At 36.3% G+C, this 22,528-nt stretch overlaps 2 protein-coding genes across 2 annotated transcripts; both read left to right on the plus strand.

The window, feature by feature from the left end:
• The first annotated feature begins 8,427 nt into the window (after positions 1-8,427).
• On the plus strand, positions 8,428-9,777 carry LOC149374607 (uncharacterized). Its single transcript, XM_089592432.1, has 2 exons — positions 8,428-8,482; positions 9,032-9,777. Exons 1-2 carry the CDS (start codon positions 8,428-8,430, stop codon positions 9,775-9,777), a joined length of 801 nt encoding a protein of 266 aa, XP_089448558.1.
• Positions 9,778-9,955: 178 nt separating this feature from the next.
• LOC149374608 (uncharacterized) lies at positions 9,956-10,749 on the plus strand. Its single transcript, XM_089592433.1, has 2 exons — positions 9,956-9,961; positions 10,057-10,749. The coding sequence occupies exons 1-2, from the start codon at positions 9,956-9,958 to the stop codon at positions 10,747-10,749; spliced, it is 699 nt and encodes a 232-aa protein (XP_089448559.1).
• The last annotated feature ends 11,779 nt before the right edge of the window (positions 10,750-22,528 follow it).

Here is a 22,528-nt window from a genome sequence, read left to right on the forward strand (position 1 = left end):
GTGTACAATAAAAATTATGCAACGTGTACAATCACATTATAGAATACAAATTTATACTCACTGGATCTCTGGACTAGAATTAAGTGTAAGTTGTATTTTTAAGCGAATACTTTCCTAACAAAATTCTTGAGCTACTTCTTCTATAGCTGGCCCCACTTACCTTTCATACTTCTTGACTGCATTCGACGATATCACAGGTACGTCAGAAATCGAGAGCATTAAGTTGATGTGCGCTTTTCCAACATTATTATCATGCATTCCTAATGTATTTAATGTGTAAATGAGTATGTACATCTTCAGGCAGTGTGAGCGTGCAACATACGTATAAACATACCGAAAATTACATACCTCATTTACAGCAAATCCATGGTTTGTATGAACCTCTTAGTAGTCCGAACCTCATACACTGTGTTGCATTTCGTACATGGTACAGAAAATACACTTGCAAGCCCAAACCGCTTTTTCTGGGTCTGATTATGGATGGACAGCGGTATTTTACATTGTTGACAATATACATCTGCACTAAAGGTGTATAAATCTACTATTCTACAAGAGGACTCAGCTGCCTCATTATCTTGAGAGCACAGCCTCTTTTTGTCTTCCTGTAAGTAATGATAAAAATTTTGTTGTTAAATATCAATACACACATTTACAGATAATGATTGAACTTACAAACATTTATCTTATACGTTTCAGCAATCAAACAAACTTCTCTATCCGTGGCTAGTCCCATCATCATGGCAAATCGCATTATTTTCTCGACCATCAGCGACAATTTTCTTCACAAACTGACCACACTTTTTTCCTCTCATTCACCTGATATTATAATTACCATCCATTTGTCACAAACATTCAGTATTTACTGGCAAAATAATACACACAAAACGCGTAGAAGGTGTATGCTGTTAACAGGCGCTGGAGCTGAGAGCAAACAAGCGAGTTCATCTGCTTGGATAGATACATACGCATTTTTCGATACCCTGATCAAATGTGACTTTCTTAATTACGGAATTTTTGGCGTTTTTTTGCTTATAAATTATAAGTAAGATATGGTACAAACCACTAACTGTCTCTTCAGTCGTTTATATTCAGTTAATTTTTGATTTATAGAAATGTCCTCCCGGTACCCTTGCTTTATACGGCAACATTGTGCTGAGCAATCTTAAGGCTCTATACAACCATAAAAAGTCCAGTGATAAGTGGAAAAGCTAAAAAAAAACGCTATTTTTTTATCTTTTAATACTTAATTTGGAATATCTCAGGCTTGAACTAAAATTATCTAAGAATTTTTGTTTGGGCACATTTCCAACAAGCTGAGTTATTTACTTTCTTCGATTATTTTATCAAACACATATTCTACTTGTTCTTGTAGATTTATGAACATTTGAATTATGAATAATAGTTTTTTAAATCATTTTCCGATAAAACAAAATTCAGGCTCAGCTTCTAAGGAAAATGTATACTACAAATGCTTCCTTGTTTTCGTGAAAGTCAATTGGCCGGGAATACCCCCTTAGCTGTCGTACTATACATCGACGCCCCAGACGAAGACTATGCCCTAATTGGCCCTGGATTAAAACTATGCCCTTTCGACGTCCCAGGCGAAGACTATGCCCTTTTCTCAAGCCCGGACGAAAACTATGCCCTTTTTTCTAGTCTGGACAAAAACTATGCCCTTTTTTTGGTCCTGGGCCAAAACTATGCCCTTTTTTCTAGTCTGGACGAAAACTACGCCCTTTTCCGGAGTTTGGACAGAGACTATGCCCTTTTTTTAAGTCCAGACGAAAACTATGTCTTTTTTTCTAGGCTGTGTAAAAACTATTACATTTTTTCCGAGTCTGGATGAAGATTTTGACTTTTTCTGGAGCCCGGATGAAGTACAATTTATTTAAGCTCACCTTACATTTTTGTTTGTAATATATTAAAAATTAACTGAATATAAGCGAATGAAAAGACAGTTAGTGATTTGTAACATATCTTACTTATAATTTATAAGCAAAAAAACGCCAAAAATTCCGTAATTAAAAAAGTTACATTTGATCAGGGTACCGAAAAATGTGTATGTATCTATCCACGCAGATGAACTCGCTTGTTTGCTCTCAGCTCCAGCGCCTTTTAACAGCATATACTTTCTACGCGTTTTGTGTGTATTATTTTGCCAGTAAATACTGAATGTTTGTGACAAATGGATGGTAATTATAATATTAGGTGAATGAGAGGAAAAAAGTGTGGTCAGTTCGTGAAGAAGATTGTCGCCGATGGTTGAGAAAATAATGCGATTTGCCACGATGATGCGACCAGCCAGATATTATTATTTTTGAAGTTATACTTCTATAGCCGCGTTCTGCCCTACGATGTAAATCAATGATTTCAGATTGGTGACTTTGAGAAAAAGTGTAACACAAGTGGATTTTGCTTGGTTTTCCCCCTTCACCCCGTTCTTCTTGACGTCCTTCTGGTCCCCCTACACCATTTAACATCTAACATCATCATCGTACCACACTACTCAACGTTATCGCACTGCACCACACTACATATTTTGAATTTTACTTTTTTTTTTTGAAACTAATTTCTAAAAAAAAAAAAAAAAAAAAAAAAAGAAAAAAAAAAAAAAAAAAAAAAACCATTACCCACTCTACTATAAGCTAGCCTAATATAGGAAAACCAATTTCTTCATTTAATCTTACAGTTCGTAACTTATTTTCAATGTAAATGTTTATTTTTTGTGGGCTCATTTATTTGGCTCCATTTGACACTAAATAAACAAGTTATGTAATAAAATATATTTTTTTGGTACATGACTTTTTCAAAAATTTGGAGCATTTATTAACTTATTACTAGTTTGTAACCTTTTAAATAAATAAATTATTGTTTATACAATTTTTTACATTTTTTCAGAACTTTCATGATAACAAAAAAAACATTTTCGTACGGTACAAATACAATAATTGATTTTAATTGCATTTTCTCCTTTCACAATTTTTCTTTTATTATTGAGAATCAAATTCAGAGAGACAGAAAGAGTGCAAATATATGATGCAACGCTTGAAATTATTTATCTGATAAGGATGAACTTACATACACGCTTTTACGCATACTTGCCCCTTTTTTTTGTTATAATAAAATAAAAAAATTAAGGATTTATTTGACAGGTCAAATAAAACATATTTACCTTATAGTAATCTTTCATACAAACAAAAAATTAAGAGCTTTATATAGATCTTATTAATCCAATTTAAAGTGATTTTTCGATAAGGTTACATTTTAAATTAAAAATTCTTTAAATACAACATTTAAAAAAGGGTACAGTTAAACGATCTGCTATTTTATAAGGGTATTTCTTATTTTCTTAGAAAGTTTTTTCAAAACCATTGGAAGATTCGATAAAAGAGTACAGTCTTGTACTGGCCAGCTACCATGTTGTTTATATTGTATTGTGCCATAAAATATCGTTTATCATTGTTCTGTTATTAGATATTACAATATTCATAGAAACCACACCCAACTAACGTAGATATACTTATTCCAAGGCTAATTGCACTACCTTTGTACATAATATCATTTCATACGAGTTATACTAATATTTCTAATTAGATTATTTGCCAAATAATTTCATAGAAGTATAACTTTTTACTTGGGTATCCAAGCACCCACTGTCCACTGGTTTTAATATTCGTTTCTAGTCTTAATTAATTATTTGTTGATTAACAACTTATCCCATTAACACCTTATGTTATTAACTTCTTGGATATAATGTCAAATTTGTTTATAAACATAAAATGAGCCCAAGTTTATTTCTGTCTGTTTAAAAAATTTATACAGTTTTCTGACACTTCAAATAGCTATTGTTGAACACTATACTGCTTTTCCTGCAGTAGAAAGTAATTCTTAAACCTCATTTAGTTATGTGATTAAGCAAATTAAACCTCTTAGTCGATAACTGTAGTCCAACGTTTTTTATCATCACACAATCGTAGAAGATCTACAGATATAAACCAAACTACATTTATATCTCTGAACTGTAGTAAACATTTATGTGTAAATATTACAACCTTAAATCAGAAAATATTTAACATTTCATCAATTTTATTTGATGTGTGCTTATAATTTTATGGATTTTTTGTAGTCTGAAATACTTGAGCACTGTCTTAGTAATATCTAGTAGATCTTAAATACAAGTAGTGTTTTTACCGTTTAATATACGTTGATGTTCTAGTCGTAAGAAAAAGTTTGTCCAGCATGCTGATTGTGAGTGCTAATTTACTTTACTGGTGAAGCGCTTTGCTCTCACTTTTATTGAAAAAAATTCAATTCAATAATTATGAAAAAGGAGAGAAACTGGTGGTTATATAATAAAACTTAAATTTAAATTACACAACAAACCAGCCGTGGGGGTCTATAGACCCCCGATCAGAATGAAGTTCCATTTGTTTTTGTAGACGTTGGATATATGTATAATCATAATGTATATTTAAAATATCAAATTAGTAAGTTAAAAATTCATAATACAATTTATATTTACAATGCACAAAATGAATAATAACAACTTGCAGGAAGATTTTTGTAATAACAAAGTAATACATGATTAAGAGTGAATTGACCAAATAAATCAGTGATTAATATGTTCATTAGGTTTGTGCAAAGTGATAAATTTTGTTTAATGTTGGCACATGTCCCACGAGATCACAAATAAATATAGACATACATTTTTGATGTGTCAACACAAGAGCCTAGTTATTTTTGTAAGCCAACTATTAGGATCTTACTTTATAGTTTTACTTTACAAATTTGATTATCAAAATTTTAACACTTGTTTTATAATCTTACAAATAGAGTTTTAGTATGTAATGTTCCATTAACATTTATGCTTTCTTTCGGTTGATTTCAAATTAACAAAGCAGTTTTTTCTATGCCAATTAAGAACTTTTTAAAATGAGAAAATTTTTCTTACACTTGTTAGTATTAGTGTGTTATAAACAGTATATAGTAAATTTTTTAAAGTGCATGTAAAGGCAAAAAACTTTATAAAAAGTGAGTTACTGTTTCTAAATTTTTAAATAAACAAATGTATTCAACTTGTGATTTAGAAAAAACTATATTTTCCGTATTCTTGGGAAAATTTTGTAGAGAAATAACCAGTTTTTTCTCTACTGAAAAACTTAAGACTGAACCTTATTTTTTGTTTTTGGGCAAAGGACTAAACAGCTACTTTTACAGTCAATGCAATATGTGCAATAGCGTGGGTTGCAAGGAGTGGGGAGAGAAGGATACGTTGTATGCCAAGTTAAACTATGCTTGTATACTTGCAGCGACCGCTGTAAATGTGTTGGTTATAGTTCTGACAGCACCCAGGGCAAGGACTATGATGAGGAACTACTAGCTAAGTACAATCTAAGAAGACAAAACAAAAGAGCTTAACAACGCCTATATTCCCAGATAAGAAAATTAGTAAGAGTTAAAATTAAACAACCAATGCTAATAACAAATACCCCCAGTAATACACTAGATTGAGCAGCTCTCGACATTGTCGGGTGATTTCCTAAAATTAGAAGTAGAAGCATGTAAATCCTAACAATGCATGATTAACTATCAAAATTCCTTATTGCTCTCCCGCTGAAAGCCCTAATCGTTTGTACAAATCATTTCACTTCCAGATTAACAAACTCTAGTATAAAAATTCTACTCATTCATACTATGTAAGGGTAAGCTGAAGGCAATAAGATAAGGAAAGGAAGACGCTCGGGTCCCTAACGATGAACGCAAGGCCCGTAAGACTCAGAGAAGCCTTGATTGCAGAACTAACCATTAACGTTTTCCTGCCAAACTACATATACAGCAAGTGTATGACATCAAATGCTTGATGTCATTTGTGTGCGTGTATGTGTGTCAAAAGTGTTTTCAGCCGAGTGCTCCACGCGTGTGCTCTGAGTGAAAAGCGCATGCGCCGCGCTAGAAAGAGACGGTAAGACTGAGCACCATGCTCTCCCCGGCTTATCATCGCTCTGCCAAGTCAGTCTGCAACTGCTCTGCATCACAAAAGGCAGTAAGAGCCAGTCACGCTGCACTGCATCTCTTCTCCCTCCTATGTAACAAAGTCAATGTACGCGAGTGTTAAGTTCCGAACGAAAATTAAAGCTGACTCAATAAAAGGAAGTAGCCTTTTTATTTACCCGCGTACACTACAATCCCAAAAGTTCTCGTCATCTCTTGTGCGTCCTTCCGATCCGGCGCAACAACAGTGCAGGAGCACTGCCTCCCGGGCCCAATCCTGTACATTGGTCCTTCGAGCCGGATAGGACAGGGCGACGTGAACCGCACGCCGAGGTTGCCGAGCTACCCACTCGCCTTTGGCCACACATCGTCAGCTGCCGAAGCGCGCCGAGCCGTGCGAGCTCCCGGCTCGTTGACGGCCATCTTTGTCTGCGCCTCCGGCGCACACGTGCTCGCAGCCGCACCCGCCGCTGCTGCTGTGCTCTCCTGCGTCCTCCCATACGCGGTGCTGTGGTCGTCGTCGCTGCGCCCGCCCTATACACGGAGCTGCAGGCCGTCGCCACACGCCGAGGTTGCCGAGCTACCCGCTCGCCCTTGGCCATACATCGTCAGCTGCCGAAGCGCGCCGAGCCTTGCGAGCCTCCAGCTCGCTGACGGCCATCATCGCTTGCGCTTCCAGCGCATGTGTGATCGTCACAGCCACGCCTGCCGCTGCTGCCGCGGCCATCTTTGTTTGATTACAGGTGGCCAGCCTGCCTGAGAGCGTCGTCGTTTGGCGACGTGTCACATCAGCGTTGTTGCTACTGCGCCGCTGTGCGCGCATGTCCCTTTGAAGAGCTGCCACTGCTGCTTCCTCCTGCTCCTTTGCAGATCGCTGCTGCCGCGAGGTTCCGAGCTCCGTGCTTCTACTCAACGAGCTTCACTTAACCGCTAATCGTCAATCAGGTTCATTTACATAATTGCGTTTGTGTTAGCGTTCTTAAAAATTTATCTACTATTAAGTACTATTGAATTCTTAGCTATTGTTAATCGAATTAAATTCAACCGGCTCTAACACTTGCGGTCTGATTATTATTCGCGAGTTACATGCTAGGATTGTTTTCGTGGTACTGTATTGTCGGTATTGATTGAAACAAGAAGCCCTGTCACGTGGAGCACTAATTTGCGTTTGTTCGCGTCACCCGTATTTGTTCGTGCTTCCTGATTCAATCTCGGAAACGCTGTTTTTACTCAATTTCCTTTGAAATGGCTGATTCAGAAACCCTTTACGCACAGCAGCTAGTGCTCTACAACAAAATAAAAAATGCCTTCGCTAATTTCCGAAAGTTAGGAGAAGCGAAAATGACTCGGGGTCAATGCAAGACTCGGAGTAAGGTGGTTAAGGATTCGTACGATGAAATGTTATTGATTCATGATCAAATTTTAAATCTTGATAAGGACCCAAATGGACATGAATACATTAGGAAAAACTTGATTGATTTATTTGAAGAGACCTATTGCTCAGTCGCAGGTGACTTTGAGGATTATGCGTCTAGGTTCGACCCTCCGACCTCGCCGACCGCGATACCCGGCTCAGCTTCCACCTTAGCTCTACATAGTCTATCTTCGTTACCCTCTGTTAACATTTCTACGTTTTCAGGCAATTTTGAGGCATGGGAAAGCTTTCGCGACGTTTTTAAGGCTCTAGTGCACCAAAAAACCGAGCTCCCTACTACCATTAAGTACCAGCACCTGCGAACCCATGTGACCGGAGAAGCAGCCGACCTGATAAAAAATATTCCCCTCTCGGGTGAAAACTACGCACAGGCCTGGGACGCTCTTGTCAGGTATTATGACAATAAGTGGCGCTTGGTTACTACATACACGGGTACGATTCTTAGTTGCTCAAATATGAGATCCAACTCCTGTGCGGAAACGAAGCGCTTATCTAAGGAGATGTTAGGTCCCCTAGATTCTCTCTTCGTATTAGGTAGAGAAAATGGAAGTGAAGACCTTCTCATCGCTTTCATTGTTAGTAGGTTTGATAATTTTGCCAATAGAGATTGGCAGAAGCATTTAGGTAGTAGTGATGAACCTCCGACTCTTGATCGTTTGCGTGAGTTCATCGCTGCACAAATCATTACATTAGAGACGTTAGAGTCGACTAAATGGAAGCCTAACCCAGGCCAATAATCTGACACTTTGAAATCCAAACAGAAATCTTCGTTTGTTCATCAGAGCACTGCATCTCCTGATGAGTCAGGATCTTCTAGCTGCTTTCTTTGTGGTAAGTCCCATCGCTTGCACTCTTGTTAGTCTTTTCGTAATAAATCACTCGATGAAAGGAGGCAGATCATTACCGATAGACAACTTTGTCTTAACTGCCTTGGGCAACATTTTGTTAGGCAGTGCAAAAATAAGTTCTCCTGTTTAGTTTGCCACCGGAAGCACCACACCATGTTGCACAAGGAAGAGGTTAAGTCTACTTCCGCGAAAGGTCCAAACTTGTCAGGTAAATCTACAGATAGTAAAGAGGAAGATTTTGACAAGCATGAAGGGTCTCAGTCCGACCATAGCCTTTGCGCTACCGCTAGCTTATCCCTTAGCCCTAGTTTCCCCTCGGGACCCAAAGTTCTGTTAGCTACCGCTCGAATTTATGTTCGTGGTCCCCATGGTCAGGAAGTTTAAGTAAGAGCCTTGGTTGATCAGGGCTCTCAAAGTTCCTTAATAACTCGCTCGTTTTGCGATACGTTGAGTCTCAAAACTCACCCAGCTAGTATTTCGTTGACGGGTGTAGGTGATTCTTCTACAACCTCTGTTCGGAAGAGAACCTACATAACTTGCCAACCTCACTTTGAATCGAGTTTTAAGTGTGATACCGAGGTCCTAGTAGTTCCGAAAATTTCTTCTTATAAGCCTCCAATTTCAAGGACCTTACTGACACTACCTCACATTCAAGGACTCTAACTTGCAGATCCTGACCTATACGCTTTAGATAAAATAGACGTTCTGCTCGGAGCCTCATTCCATGCTCATGTTATTCAAAACTCGATTTGACGAGGCCCTGCAAATCAACCTAAAGCCTCCGCATCCAGCATCGGGTGGTTACTGTCTGGACCTGTGCCACATCCACCAGAAAATGTCCCTTCTGCGGAGCGGGAAAATCACATGATCACTGCCCGACCCGAAGAGGTTACCGTAATGCACATCTCTAAAGACCTTGATCTAATTGAAATAGTGCAACGATTTTGGTTAGTCGAAGAACCCCTCTTCATACCAGAGCTCAAGGGAGAAGATCTTCATTGCGAGGAACATTTTGTTCACACGCAATCGCGATCCTCGGACGGTCGATTTGTGGTCAGACTTCCGTTTCAAGGTCAAGTCGCCGACGCTCTTTACCTTCGGGAAAGCTCTTATAACACGGCGCTCTCCATGTTTCGCCAACAAGAGAAAAGGTTTAGGAATAACCCTCACCTGTTCGAGTCATACAAGACCTTTATGGCTGAGTACCTGACTCTTGGTCACATCCGCGAAGTATCGAATTCGAGCCTAGCGAAGTATTTTCTTCCTCATCATGGAGTTTTGAAGACCCATACGCCAACTCCTGAGCTGCGAGTTGTCTTTAATGGCTCTGCTAGGAACAAAGGTGGTCTGTCTTTAAACTCCTTACTCCACACAGGTCCAAATCTCCTGTTAACTCTTTTCAAGCTGATTCACAGGTGGCGGTTTTATAAGTTTGTCTTTACCACCGACGTAGAAAAGATGTTCCGGCAGATTCCAGTTCATCCAGACGATCAAACTTTTTAAGCCATCCTTTGGAGACCTGACGTTTCTTTTCTGATCAGAACTTACTTCTTTACTATTGTCACTTATGGTCTCACGTGTTCTCCGTTCCTGGCGACTCGTGTCTTACGCCAACTTGTTTCTGAGCATGCTGAATCGCATCCTAGAGCTTCCAGGATTTTTCGCACAGAATTCTACGTAGATGACTGTTTGTCAGACGGTCATTCGGTGGAGGAGGCCTCAATAAAATGTGAGGAACTCACGGAACTGGCACAGTTAGGTAAATTTTCTCTTCGCAAATAGTCCTCTAACTCACTGCAGGCTTTAGCTAGCATCCCTCTTGACCATCGAGTCGACCAGCCAAAGACTTTGCAAGAACATCCAGAAGCCATTTCAGTCCTTGGATTGTCATGGGATCCCCAGACTGATGAATTTGCTTTCAAATTCACGGTTGATGAGTTTCCTAATCTCTGGACCAAGAGAACCTTGTTCGCCCAGACTGCCCGGTTCTTCGATCCTTTGGGCTGGTTCTCATTGGTGATAATAGTTCCAAAGATGTTGCTACAATCACTGTGGTTACTTAAAACTTCGTGGGACACGCCCCTTCCAGACTCAGTTGTTGAACCTTGGATCAGGTGGTTGAGTGAGATTCCTCAACTAAATCAAGTGAGGATTCCCCGTTGGAATTTTTATCCCCCTAGTATCCAGTTAGAGATCCATGGATTCGCTGATGCGTCTAAGTCAGCCTACGCCGCTGTCGTCTACACCCGCGTGGTTGTAGAAAATGTTGTTCATGTGTCGCTCCAAATAGCCAAGACCCGAGTTGCCCCCCTTATGGTGCTGAGCATTCCTCGGCTTGAGTTGTGCAGTGCACATCTACTGGCTAAGGTCGTAAGACACTTTACTGATAGCTGTCCTTGTGATGGAGTTCCCATATACCTGTGGACGGATTCTCTTAATGTCCTCCACTGGCTTAACGCTCCGCCGTCAAAGTAACCGGTCTTCGTAGCCTACAGATGTTCAGACATCCACCACTTGATGCCGAGCATTAAATGGCATCACATCTCCTCAAAACAGAACCCAGCTGATCTGGCTTCTAGAGGCATTCTTCCTAGTCAGCTAATTGCCAAGCAATTGTGGTCTCATGACCCAGACGTGTTGCATGAGACTGATCCCCAGTACCCTGACCTGAAACTTGAAGTCATTGAGCCGTCTCCCTCATTCGACCTCGTAGCAAGTTGTTCAGAAAAGGAGCCTGACTCCTTCGTTACCTCGCTTCTTAGCCGTTGCTCTCATTGGTTTAGGTTAACACGGGTCACGGCTTACGTCCTGCGTTTCGCTTATCGATGTCTTGGTAGACTGAGGCAGTCATCCTTAACTTCATCTATACAGTCCACTGACTTGAGTTTCATCAAGCGTGAAGCTTTTGCTCGATACATTTATTCGAGCTTGACTACCATTGAGTTAGAATTGGCGTCTCTGCTTTTGATCTTTGATCATCAACAGCGTCAGTTTGCTCATGACATTGCTGTCTTGAAATGCAACGCTAATCTGCCCATTAGTCAACAGGAGCATCTTCTTGCCTCGAGCCGTTTGCGTAAGCTCGCTCCTTTTCTTTCTGATGGATTGTTACGAGTTGCAGGTAGGCTAAGTAACGCTTTGCTCGACTCTGACGCGAAACACCTACTTATCTTGTTTGGTAGAGATGCTCTCACCCTGTTACTTGTTAAACGCTATCATCTTTTTACTCTTCACGGTGGTACCCAAATAACTTTGACCGCTCTTTGCCGAAAGTACTGGGTACTAAATGGTCGTCAGATTGTAAGTTCTGTGCTGTCTCACTGCTTGACCTGTCACCAGTATACTGCACAGCCACAAACCCAGTTGATGGCAGATCTGCCAGCTGCAAGAGTAACTCCCTCACAAGCATTTCTAAGAACTGGTGTGGATTACGCCGGTCCTTTTCCTGTTCGTTTAGCAAAGCACCGCGGGAGAGGCACCCTTAAGGGCTACGTTGCGGTCTTTATTTGTATGGTCACGAGAGCTGTACATCTAGAGGTCGTCGAGGACTACACTGCCGACTCTTTCATAGCGGCCTTTCTACGTTTCACGTCTCGTCGTGGCCAGTGCTCCGATCTCTATAGGGATCAAGGCACTAACTTTGCGGGGGCTGATCGGGAGTTGAGCAAAATATTGATGGATCGTCATAAAAACGTCTCCTTTGCCGATGCTCTCTGCACCCTTGGCACGCAATGGCACTTCAACCCCCCTTCAGCCCCCCATTTTGGTGGTTTATGGGAGGCTGCAGTCAAATCGACGAAATTCCACCTTAAGAGAGTCATCGGAAACCAAGTCCTTACCTTCGTCGAATTTTCCAGGTTGTTATGTAGGATCGAGTCATGCCTTAACTCGAAGCCCTTGGCACCCTTGACAGACGATCCCTCCGATTTAAGTCCACTAACTCCTTCTTACTTTTTAATGTTCAAATCTTCTTACTCGACACCAGAGCCTGACTTAACTTCCGAGAAAATCTCGCCTTTACAACAGTGGAAGCTACTGTCCCGAGCCTTACAATGTTTTTCGCGCAGAAGGTCAGCAGAGTATTTTAGCTCTCTCCAAACTCGTGAAAAATGGGTCTCTCCCCAACGGTCGTTACAGGTAGGAGACCTAGTATTAATTAAAAACGAGAACACTCCTCCTGGCAAGTGGCCTCTCGGGAGAGTCGAAGATGCTTTTAAAGACCCAAAGGCGCTGGTGCGAGTCGTGAAGGTTAAAAATCAAAGTACTATCTTAACCAGACCGATTCATAAGATAATTTTGCTACGTACCGTTTCCGAGATCAAATCAACGGGCACACGTTAAGTAATTAAGTAATTATTTGAGAGATAGTATAACTATTTTCGCAGTCCAACCTCACCGCCTCTCTTATTGTATAGTTTATAAATATAATAACACTTAGAATTAATTCAAAAAAATCGCACATTTTTTCACTTTATAATTTATAATTTTCCCTTTTGCTTCGTTTCTGGTAACACTTATTGTACGAATTTAAAGAAATTAAGAAAAAAATACCGTTATACAAAATTGTACGAATTATTTGATTTATTGTAAGTGGAAAGCGCTCCACAGTTATCTTTTCTATTGTTTGCCGTTGCTTTGATTGATATTGTCTCTGAGCTAGTTTTCATACCTGTTAAAGGACCTAGTTTTCATATTTTTCTTGATGTTCATTCAATCTACTTTCTGTACATCAACTCGGGGAGTATGTATGACATCAAATGCTTGATGTCATTTGTGTGTGTGTATGTGTGTCAAAAGTGTTTTCAGTCAAGTGCTCCACGCGTGTGCTTTGAGTGAAAAGCGCATGCGCGCCCTAGAAAGAGACGGTAAGACTGAGCTCCGTGCTCTCTCCAGCTTATTATCGCTCCGCCAAGTCAGTCTGCAACTGCTCTGCATCACAAAAGGAAGTAAAAGCCAGTCACGCTGCACTGCGTCTCTTCTCCCTCCTATGTAACAAAGTCAATGTACGCGAGTGTTAAGTTCCGAACGAAAATTAAAGCTGACTCAATAAAGGGAAGTAGCTTTTTTATTTACCCGCGTCCACTACAATCCCAAAAGTTCTCGTCATCTCTTGTCCGTCCTTCCGATCCGGCGCAACAACAGTGCAGGAGCACTGCCTCCCGGGCCCAATCCTGTACAGCAAGGTTATTGAAAGCAATTAAAAACCCATGCATTTGGGCCAGAAGTCAGAGCTCTCGTTTGGTGAACAACTCAAAAAGAACTCTCTTACTTTGACATGCATATCGGAAGACAACCTTGATACGATAAACCCAGTAACTGTCGTCAGAGAGTGTTAAACGTGCAACCTAAAACTTTTTAGGGCGTGTACTCAACCTCAAGTCTCACCCACGTGTGCTCAGCTTTTTTATTATGTTCTACTGATGACTGCAATTTAATTAAAGAGTACATCAAAATCTATTAACTTTTTCTTATTTTTATTTGCCACGACCATTCAACCTGCAAGGTTATTCATGACTCCATAATCTTACGATACGATTTGTAAGACTACTCGCACTAGTAAACTAGAGTACCGGGCATTGGCATCCTACGCTCTAAGTTTGACTCCAATATATGTGCAGCTAATCTTTGGGGCTATCTTACCCCAACGAACGTAACGCTAATGCAGTAGCAAACTTGTATACATATATATATATATATATATATATATATATATATATATATATATATATATATATATATATATATATATATATATATATATATATGAGGGGGCTCTGCCCCCCTGCGTGCTCTACGCGCCGATCTCCTCCTTGTTGCGTTATAAGTTTAATTTCTAAAAAATAAGCTTTGCATTAATATTTTATAGAGCCTTAAGAAATGATAAAATTAATTGTTAGTATGAAACACAATATGTTAATGTACATTTGACAGAATTGGGAAGACTATGGCATTTTTCGAAAATACTCGGGAATACATGTTCTACGCTGGGGAATGATTACTGGGCTGCTTTTAAGGAAATATGATGAACAAGCTGCTTATTTCAAATAAAAGTGGTAAAGTTTAAATAAAAAAAGAGATGTGCCATTGACTTTTTTTTGGTGGGATTTATTATTTTTTCTAGTGGCCCCCTTTTCTAAATGAGCTGTCTATCCTGTATGTGTCAATAGATATTTCTCAAACCTCGTTCTAAATCCTTATAACTATATCTGCCCCCTGCGTGTTCTACGCACCTACCCCGTAATTGCATATATAGATTTACGAAGTATGGAACAAAACACAAATTATGTTAATCGTTACTTAAAATTGATATATGTAATAAATGTATATTGATCATAATTAATTTCATGAATTTTTAAAAATCATTTCTTATTTTCCCTGACTAATGCCTAATTTTTTATATTTAAAACGACAATGGATTAAGAAATTTTAAACATAGTCGAAAATTACAAAATTACGATAAAGTTACGATTACAAATCAATTTTTTTTAACAGTATCGTTAGTTAATTGGTTTTTTTCTTTTAATTTTTTATAACTCAAATTTTGGCCCGTTGGTATTTTTTGCTTCGTTTACTTTTATTTCATTGAATTCGTTTTAGAAAGTTACAAAATGTCTGAACAAAAATGTGACATTAAATAAGACTTCTTATTGCCACGAAAAAAAAAATTTATACTTTTACATCTACCATCTACAGAGAACTTTCTTACAATGGCTTGGACAGGTATTGCTTCAATTCTGCTTCCAAAGAAAATGATTACTTACAAAACTTTCAGACTTCCTTTAGACTTAAGCACTATAGAAAGTACGTTCTTCCAGTTTGAGCCAAATAAGCAAAATTTACGTAATGTAAAAGAAATTATTTAGTATCAAGCTTCTATGATACCGAAAAAAACGTTCGGAATCAATGATAAGACTTTAAAAGATTTATCTAGTAGTAATAAATCTTTTGGAAATAAAATAATAATTTTAGGTGAAGACTTTCGTCAAACTCTCCCAGTAGTAAAAAACGGAAGCCAAATAACTATTATTCAAGAAACCATAAAATTTTTTAATTTTTGGCCTTTGTTCAAAATTTTCTATTTTAAAAATAATATACGTTCGATTCATGAAAAATTTTCTTCATTGCTACTGGATATAGGAGAAAGCAAAATTAAAACTTTAAGAACTTTTAGACATGAAAAACAAATGATATATGTTCTAAAATTTTTAATAATAATGATTACTCTTTTATAAATAAAGCTATGTTAACATCTCACAATGAATACACACACTTTTTTAACAGAAAATTTTAAAAAATACGGTAGAAACATTAGTAACGTATGTAAGTTTTAATAAAGTAACTTACAAAGAAATAGATAAATCAGACGAGAATATTTATATTTATTTCTCTACAGAATATTTAAATAGTATTGAAGAAAGTCTTTCTCTACATGAATTAAATTTGTCAATTAACACTATTCTTATGTTAATACGAAACTTAAGCATATCTGAAGGACTTTGCAAATGTACAAGATTACGAATTACAAGATTATTCAAATACAACATTAAAGCTGAAATAATCACAGATAAAAAATAGAAAAGATAGTTTTTATTCTAAGAATAACACTACATACAAACAATTCCTCTTCGCTACCATTTATGTTGTACAGAAAACAATTTTCATTTATCTTAGCTTTCTCTATGACTATTAATAAATCTCAAGCTCAAAGTTTTGATGGATTAGGATTATAACTTAAAAAACCATTATTTTCTCATGGGTAATTATATGTTGCATTGTCCAGATGTAGAAATCCAAAAAAAGGTGTTATCCAAATTGAATAAAAAAAAAAAATTTTAAATTGAAAATATTGTTTCGAATGAAATTTTAGAGTAACAAAGAAACTATTTTAAAGTTCATTACTATTTTCATACTTTCTTGCAAATTTTTTCCCAGATAGTACCCAGATTTATAAAATGATAACCCATCCGTTTTATGTAATATTTTTTCAGATACACCATCGTTTATGCAAAATTTTATCAGTGTGACTAATGTTACTCAAAATTTTCAAATCAAGAGTATCTATCATCGCACGAAAAAATTGACAAAATAAAATTTGTTGTATGTGATCTATGGAGCATTATAATATTAGAGAAGAAAAATTATTTGCATCACACAAAGAATTGCCGAAACATTGACAAAAATTTTAAGTGCATTAAATGCGGAAAACGTTTAAAAGAAATAATAACTTACAGAGACATTTAAAAAGTCATGAAAAAAACGTTCAAAAAAATATTTGTCAAAATTATGGGAAAGGTTATGTAAGAGCAAAGCACCTAAAGAGATATTTTAGAGTATATCATCAAAATAAACATTGTAAGTGAGGTAATTGTAAAAAAATTTTTTTTTATGGTCAAATAAAATTACACGTGAAAATTAGACCATTTGTAACAACTAATGTTAAAGGCTTTACAAATTTATTCACATTATGTATCAGGAAGCTGGGGGGGAAGTATCGGGGGGGAGCTGGAGGGGCGTGGAGGGAAGGTTGGGGGAAGTAGGGGGAGCTAGCAAAAAGTAGGATTACTCGAAAAATGCAAGAAAATGAAAGAAAAACTACCTTATTTGGCGGGGGAGCGGTAGGGAGTTGGGGGGAGTGGTAGAGAGGTGAAGGTGTTAATTTTCATTTGCTTATGAAGAGATAGTAAAGATAAGAAAAGCGTTACTACTGTAAGCAAGATAATGTTTATGTAAATGTAGAGCAATACATATAACTTGCCAACGGAACATAGATATTTTGAATGAATAAATTTATGAAGCAATTTATTTGTAGAAATACTTTATTTGTTAACCAGATAAAAATCAATTTTCTTAAAAAATACCGTTTTAGGATTTTGTTTTATAATACTTTTTTTGTATTAAACTGCTTTGTTGTATTATTTTTAAAAATTTTTTTTTGAATCTTGTATATGAAGTAAGATAATTTTTCTAAAAAATTTACAAATAGAATACTAAGAAGCGATACTAATTAAAAGTTCATTTAACTAGATTCCATTCTTATATTTTTTTATGTTCGTTAGAATCTTAACATTCTAAATTACATTTTTTTCAAAACAAAGTAAGTTTCACAATAAATTATAAGTATTTACAGAAATCGTAAAAACGACAAATAAGTTACTTAAAAATTTGATTTTATTAAATTATTTCTTATTTTACTTGAACCTAAGAAGTTGGTCAGTAATATTAGCTATTAACTACTCAAATTGCTAAGTTAAATGAGGCTTTAGTTTATAGCTTGTTATATATATATATTTTTAGAGTTTCTTTTATCATTAATCAGAATATGTTTATATTATTGCAGGTGTGGTATACAATCGCTTGTTACCAGCTCTTTTATTGAGCAACACGTACCTAAATTAGTGAATTTCTTGATTGCATCATTGACTTATGACACACGCTTTAAAAAATAAAAAATAAAGATATGTTTTAATTGTTTGTCCCTTTTTACTTTAAGCTCTCAATTACGAAGCCAAACTTGGGCTTGATTAATTATGAACACCAGTGAAGTTAATCGCCAGTACTGATGTGATGTAGCAAATATAAAGTGGCAAAGGTACTGAAGTTCTCGTTTTTTTTTTATAATTATCTGATATTTATTATTTACAATTTATCGTTATCAAAAAAATTTAATTTTTTTTACAGCTCATTTGTATTAACTAACTACGAAGACTGCAGACATGATACGAGTAATATCTTAACACTGTCACTAAGAAATTATTGAATTTATTGCTGATAATTCAAATATTTATTACAAATTTTACCATGAATACTAAAATTGATTTGTTCACGTTTAAGGCGCACGAAGTCCACGGTAAGGATAATAGGATATTAATGTATTTAAGATATGGAAACTTGTATGCATCATTCAAAACTTGTTGCTATGTAAGTCTCCTACCTTAGCAATGCCACGTCTTCTCTGGTTTCAATAAATGGATGTAGGTACACACATGCATATATATACAGAAATTGGATTTGATTTGCCACATGTATTTTATTACTTGTATTATTGACTTGTTATAGTCAATACTATAAAATAGTCATTCTTCCCCACCCTATTTTAAGGCATCTTTGTTCTTTACTATTATCTGCAAATCCGCATGCCACGGTAACAGGCCTTATACCAGTTCACTAGGTCATTTAAAAAACACGCTCTAGGTTGTTAATAACCCAGCAGAGTCTTAAACTCGAGCCATCTATGCAGGACAAAAGTGCTCTACTATCATAGCTACTTAAAACTTCCAATGCTAAGTGCTATTTACTGTGACATTAGGAAATACCTGTAGTAGATATCGCACTAATAATAGCTCTGCTTAGTTCTAAGAACATGCCTATTTTAATCATGCACAGAAAAACTTAAGCTTGTAGCTAACTTAACTATAAGGCCACGTTTTGTCAAGGCTGGGCCAAAAATAATTTTAGAAATAAGTTTGAGCATTTTAAAACTCACAAGTATCGTTTTCGTTGTTTTAATAAATTTCTTGCCAACATTTATCGATAAAGCTGTTAAATAGAAATAAAAAGACCTTATTGAACCAAAATACGTTAAGCATACCAGCAAAAATTCTTTTTTTTGGTATTTGAAAATTTAAGTATGCAAATCTGAACTAAATAATAGTTTGGTCGTCAAGACTTCTTCTTCTTTCTTTAACTTATCTCGTCACGCTCCTACGTGACTTTATTCCAGGGCTTAAACTATAGAAAAGATTAACTAAATAATATGGAATTTCTACGGTTAACTAAAGACTGTGCTTCAGATAAAATAATCGTACGAATAACAACCCTAAAATATACCCACTTGGAAACGGCTAATATATATAAGACCTTAGAGGACTTAGACGGGTCGTCAAGAGACAAATAGATCTGCAACAGTGCTTACAAATCTTATTTACATGGGAATCTTAAGCTAATTATTTGGCAAGAACACTTAAGCACTAACCCACTTGCTAATGAGACATCTTTAAGGAAAGCTATTTAAAAGTCCCACACGCTCGAGGACATTTAGCAGACGCAAGGAGAAATAACAAATTTTAAATAGCTCATTACATCTAATGGCATGGTCAATGGTTGCAAAATAAAAGCTTTTATGTCTCTTATACAAGTGCCCTTTTCACCATGAGCTCTATTATTAATGTGTACCAGAATTATTGCAGTAGAGCAAAGGAACCCAGCAGAAACGCAAGAATTGACAGCAGTACAAGCCGAGCCGCATTCAATTTTTTGCAGAGTGGCAGCTACGGACCTCTAGAATGAAAGAAGGTCATAAGCACTTCCACCTCTGAGCACACATAGTCTGTGCGATTTACCATGCCAAGTCTCTATATGAAAAATTTTCTGGTAAAGGAATTCTCCTTTGCAGGACGCATGCTATTCCAAACTGAAGTAGGGATTCTCTCTCACTGCTAGGAAGACACACTCTCTAACGTTATAAGACTGGGTCTCCCAATCTTGGAGTGAGAGCAGAACCAACCCACTAGGAGAGCCATTAAACTATTGAGCAGAAGAGTTTTCTGTCATTTCAGGGGAAAGTAAGAGCAAGAATTTAGAGATGCCAAGACAAAAATAAGTTGATGTTACAGGGTAAACTTTTTAAATATTTTGTTAAAAGAGTTTTAAATGGAAAATAAAAATAGTTGTCTAAAATAAAAATAATATTCAGTCTAGTTACTAGCAGATTAGGAAAATGGTTATTTGTTATTATTAATATCAATATTTCACCACAAAAATCTAAAAACAAGAAAGATACAAGGCAGTCCAGAGATATAAGAAAATATCATCATAAAGCTAAGAAATTAGAGGATATGGTGAATTTAATGAGCTTATGAAAAAGTATATTAGTAAAAGTAAGAAAAAATTATTGCTACTGCATTATAATGTCACATAAAGTGCGTTTCTTCATTTGATGAGTCGATGTATTCTCGTAATACACACACTCAACATCCAGCCACAAGTTGGCACTGGTGTCTTTGTGTACAAAGCCTATAAATCGTCAACACTTACATTAGAATTTTTATGCACACAGTATAGTGATTCTCAATTTTAAGTTTTAGAATGCTTCAAAACTATTAAGTCTTGCACGTGGTACACATAAATTTGTAATAGCACTTTAAATGTACTAGGACGCTCCACTTCCTGCACGCTTTGTGCTAAACACCTGCGATCGCCGCGTCCAAAAACTCAAAACTAAGTAGTTAAAAGACGCTTAGAGCCTCAAAAAAAGTATTAAATTTATGTACAATTATTAAGCAAAAGTAAAAAAAAACTATGTAGTCACACAAATAAGATGAAAAATACCGCCAGAGACTGAGATACCGCCAGACTATCTCACCAACAAACCAAAAGGCTATCCAATTTTTGAAAAAAAACAAGTTAAAAGGCAAAAAAGATGTTCGGGAAAAAAGTTAGAAGAAATTTAGATATCAAAATGGTCGCAAAATCTATATTTTTGCATGTTTACAATAATCGTCATGGCTCTAAAGAGAAATTTAAAAAATACTTTAATTTCAAACAAAATGAAAAAAAAATAGCTATTCAAGACCCTAGTTTTAAAATATAGGAGAAAAATTTCAATCTTAAAAATTGTGATCTACTGGTATTTAAAACTATTGAACCAATTAGGAATATTATTAAAAATGTTGAGAAAAAACTAAAAACTTAAAATTAGAGCACAGTTATTAGAACTGCCATCATGAATGCAAAAGACTCACCTTGCTTTTTTAACTTGAAAAGTGGATACATAATAAACACCAAATTTAAATTAAGTGGATATTGTACTGACTGTTAAACGATTATCACTGGTGAAAGCAATGATTTAAAAAATAAAGTGTTGAGTATTCTTGTCAGAACTAATGCAACCTATGACACCATAAAAAAAAAAAAAAATCAAGTTGTCTGGTTTGAGAAGAAAAGAAGTGAGAATTACTTCATTGACTAAAACTGCTTCTCATCTCAGGGAAGAGCAGTTAGCTGTGATAAAATCCAATCACGAGCCACCAGATTTGAGCTCATCTGAGGTATTGAGAAAGTCTAGAGTTGAAGCTATCGACGAATGTATTGGTTACAATGAATTCAAAAATGTATCCATTAATAACAGAAAGTTTATTACACAATGCCTCATCAGAAAATTAGCTTTTAAGCTTTTATATGTCTTTTATTGATCATCTGATCAACTAAAGCTGTGGAATGAGTTGTGCGATGAGTATTTACCCTTATCTCTCGATTTAACAGGTAGTTTCATTAAAAAATTCATTTTCTACCCGGGAATAAGAGCAAAACAATTTACTACTATGTTATGGTCGTGGGTTTTGAAGGAAAAATTCTACCTTTACTTCAAGCTGCCCTTAGCATACATGGTATACCAGTAATTAAAGAATTTTTAGACTGGTGGATTGCATCTGGGGTGAAAGTTTCAAAAGAAATTGTAACGGGTGGTTCGTTAGCTCTTCAAAATGCTACTTGTTTATAATTTAACCATACAACTTTTAAGGACTCTAATTTACAATGCTTTCAAATATTGCAAAATCAAAAAACTGAATTGCCTCATTGCTACTACAGACATGATTTCAATCATTTGATTCATGCATGTAGCAAATAGAAGTGTTGGAAAAAAGTGAATGTAGAAGTGATGCAGTTTTATGTCAGATGTGTTGGTTACTTAACGACAGTTCATTATCTTGACGAATTTGAAAAAATCTTAAAATCCATTTTAATAATTTGCAATAGTACAACTTGTGAAGAAGATTCAGAATGTTACCAAAGTATAAAAATTTTAATAAAAGTGTTGAAGACACATGAGTGCAAATTTGATGATACCTTGAATGACTTGATAAGTAACAATTTATTTGGCAAGAATAATAATGCACAGAAAATCAAAATAGATGAAACAGAAGATCAGTTGATTAATTACGTAAATCGGTTGTATGAAGTAAGTCTAAGTTTGTGCGGAACGAGTGAAGCCCTTACTGAAGACCCGAACATACATTATTGTCCTGATTTTAGTAAAAACCTTAAAAATACATCCTATTTGTTTCCAAGCTGGAGTAAAGTGATGAAAGAGTACTTTAAATCACCAAATAAAGAGGCAATATCTTGTAGATCTGAAACATATTTCAGAAAAATAAATGCAAAAATACCAAATCCAATAAATTTAAAGAAATTTCTGCTCAAGAACACTAAATTAGTCAAATCTTCCACTAACTTAGGATTCATGAACAAAACCAAC

This window comes from Copidosoma floridanum, unplaced genomic scaffold (genome assembly GCF_036245765.1).
Source record: "Copidosoma floridanum isolate Cflo_tuat_1 unplaced genomic scaffold, Cflo_Japanese_pri ptg000017l, whole genome shotgun sequence".
NCBI classification, from domain to species: Eukaryota; Metazoa; Arthropoda; class Insecta; order Hymenoptera; family Encyrtidae; genus Copidosoma; species Copidosoma floridanum.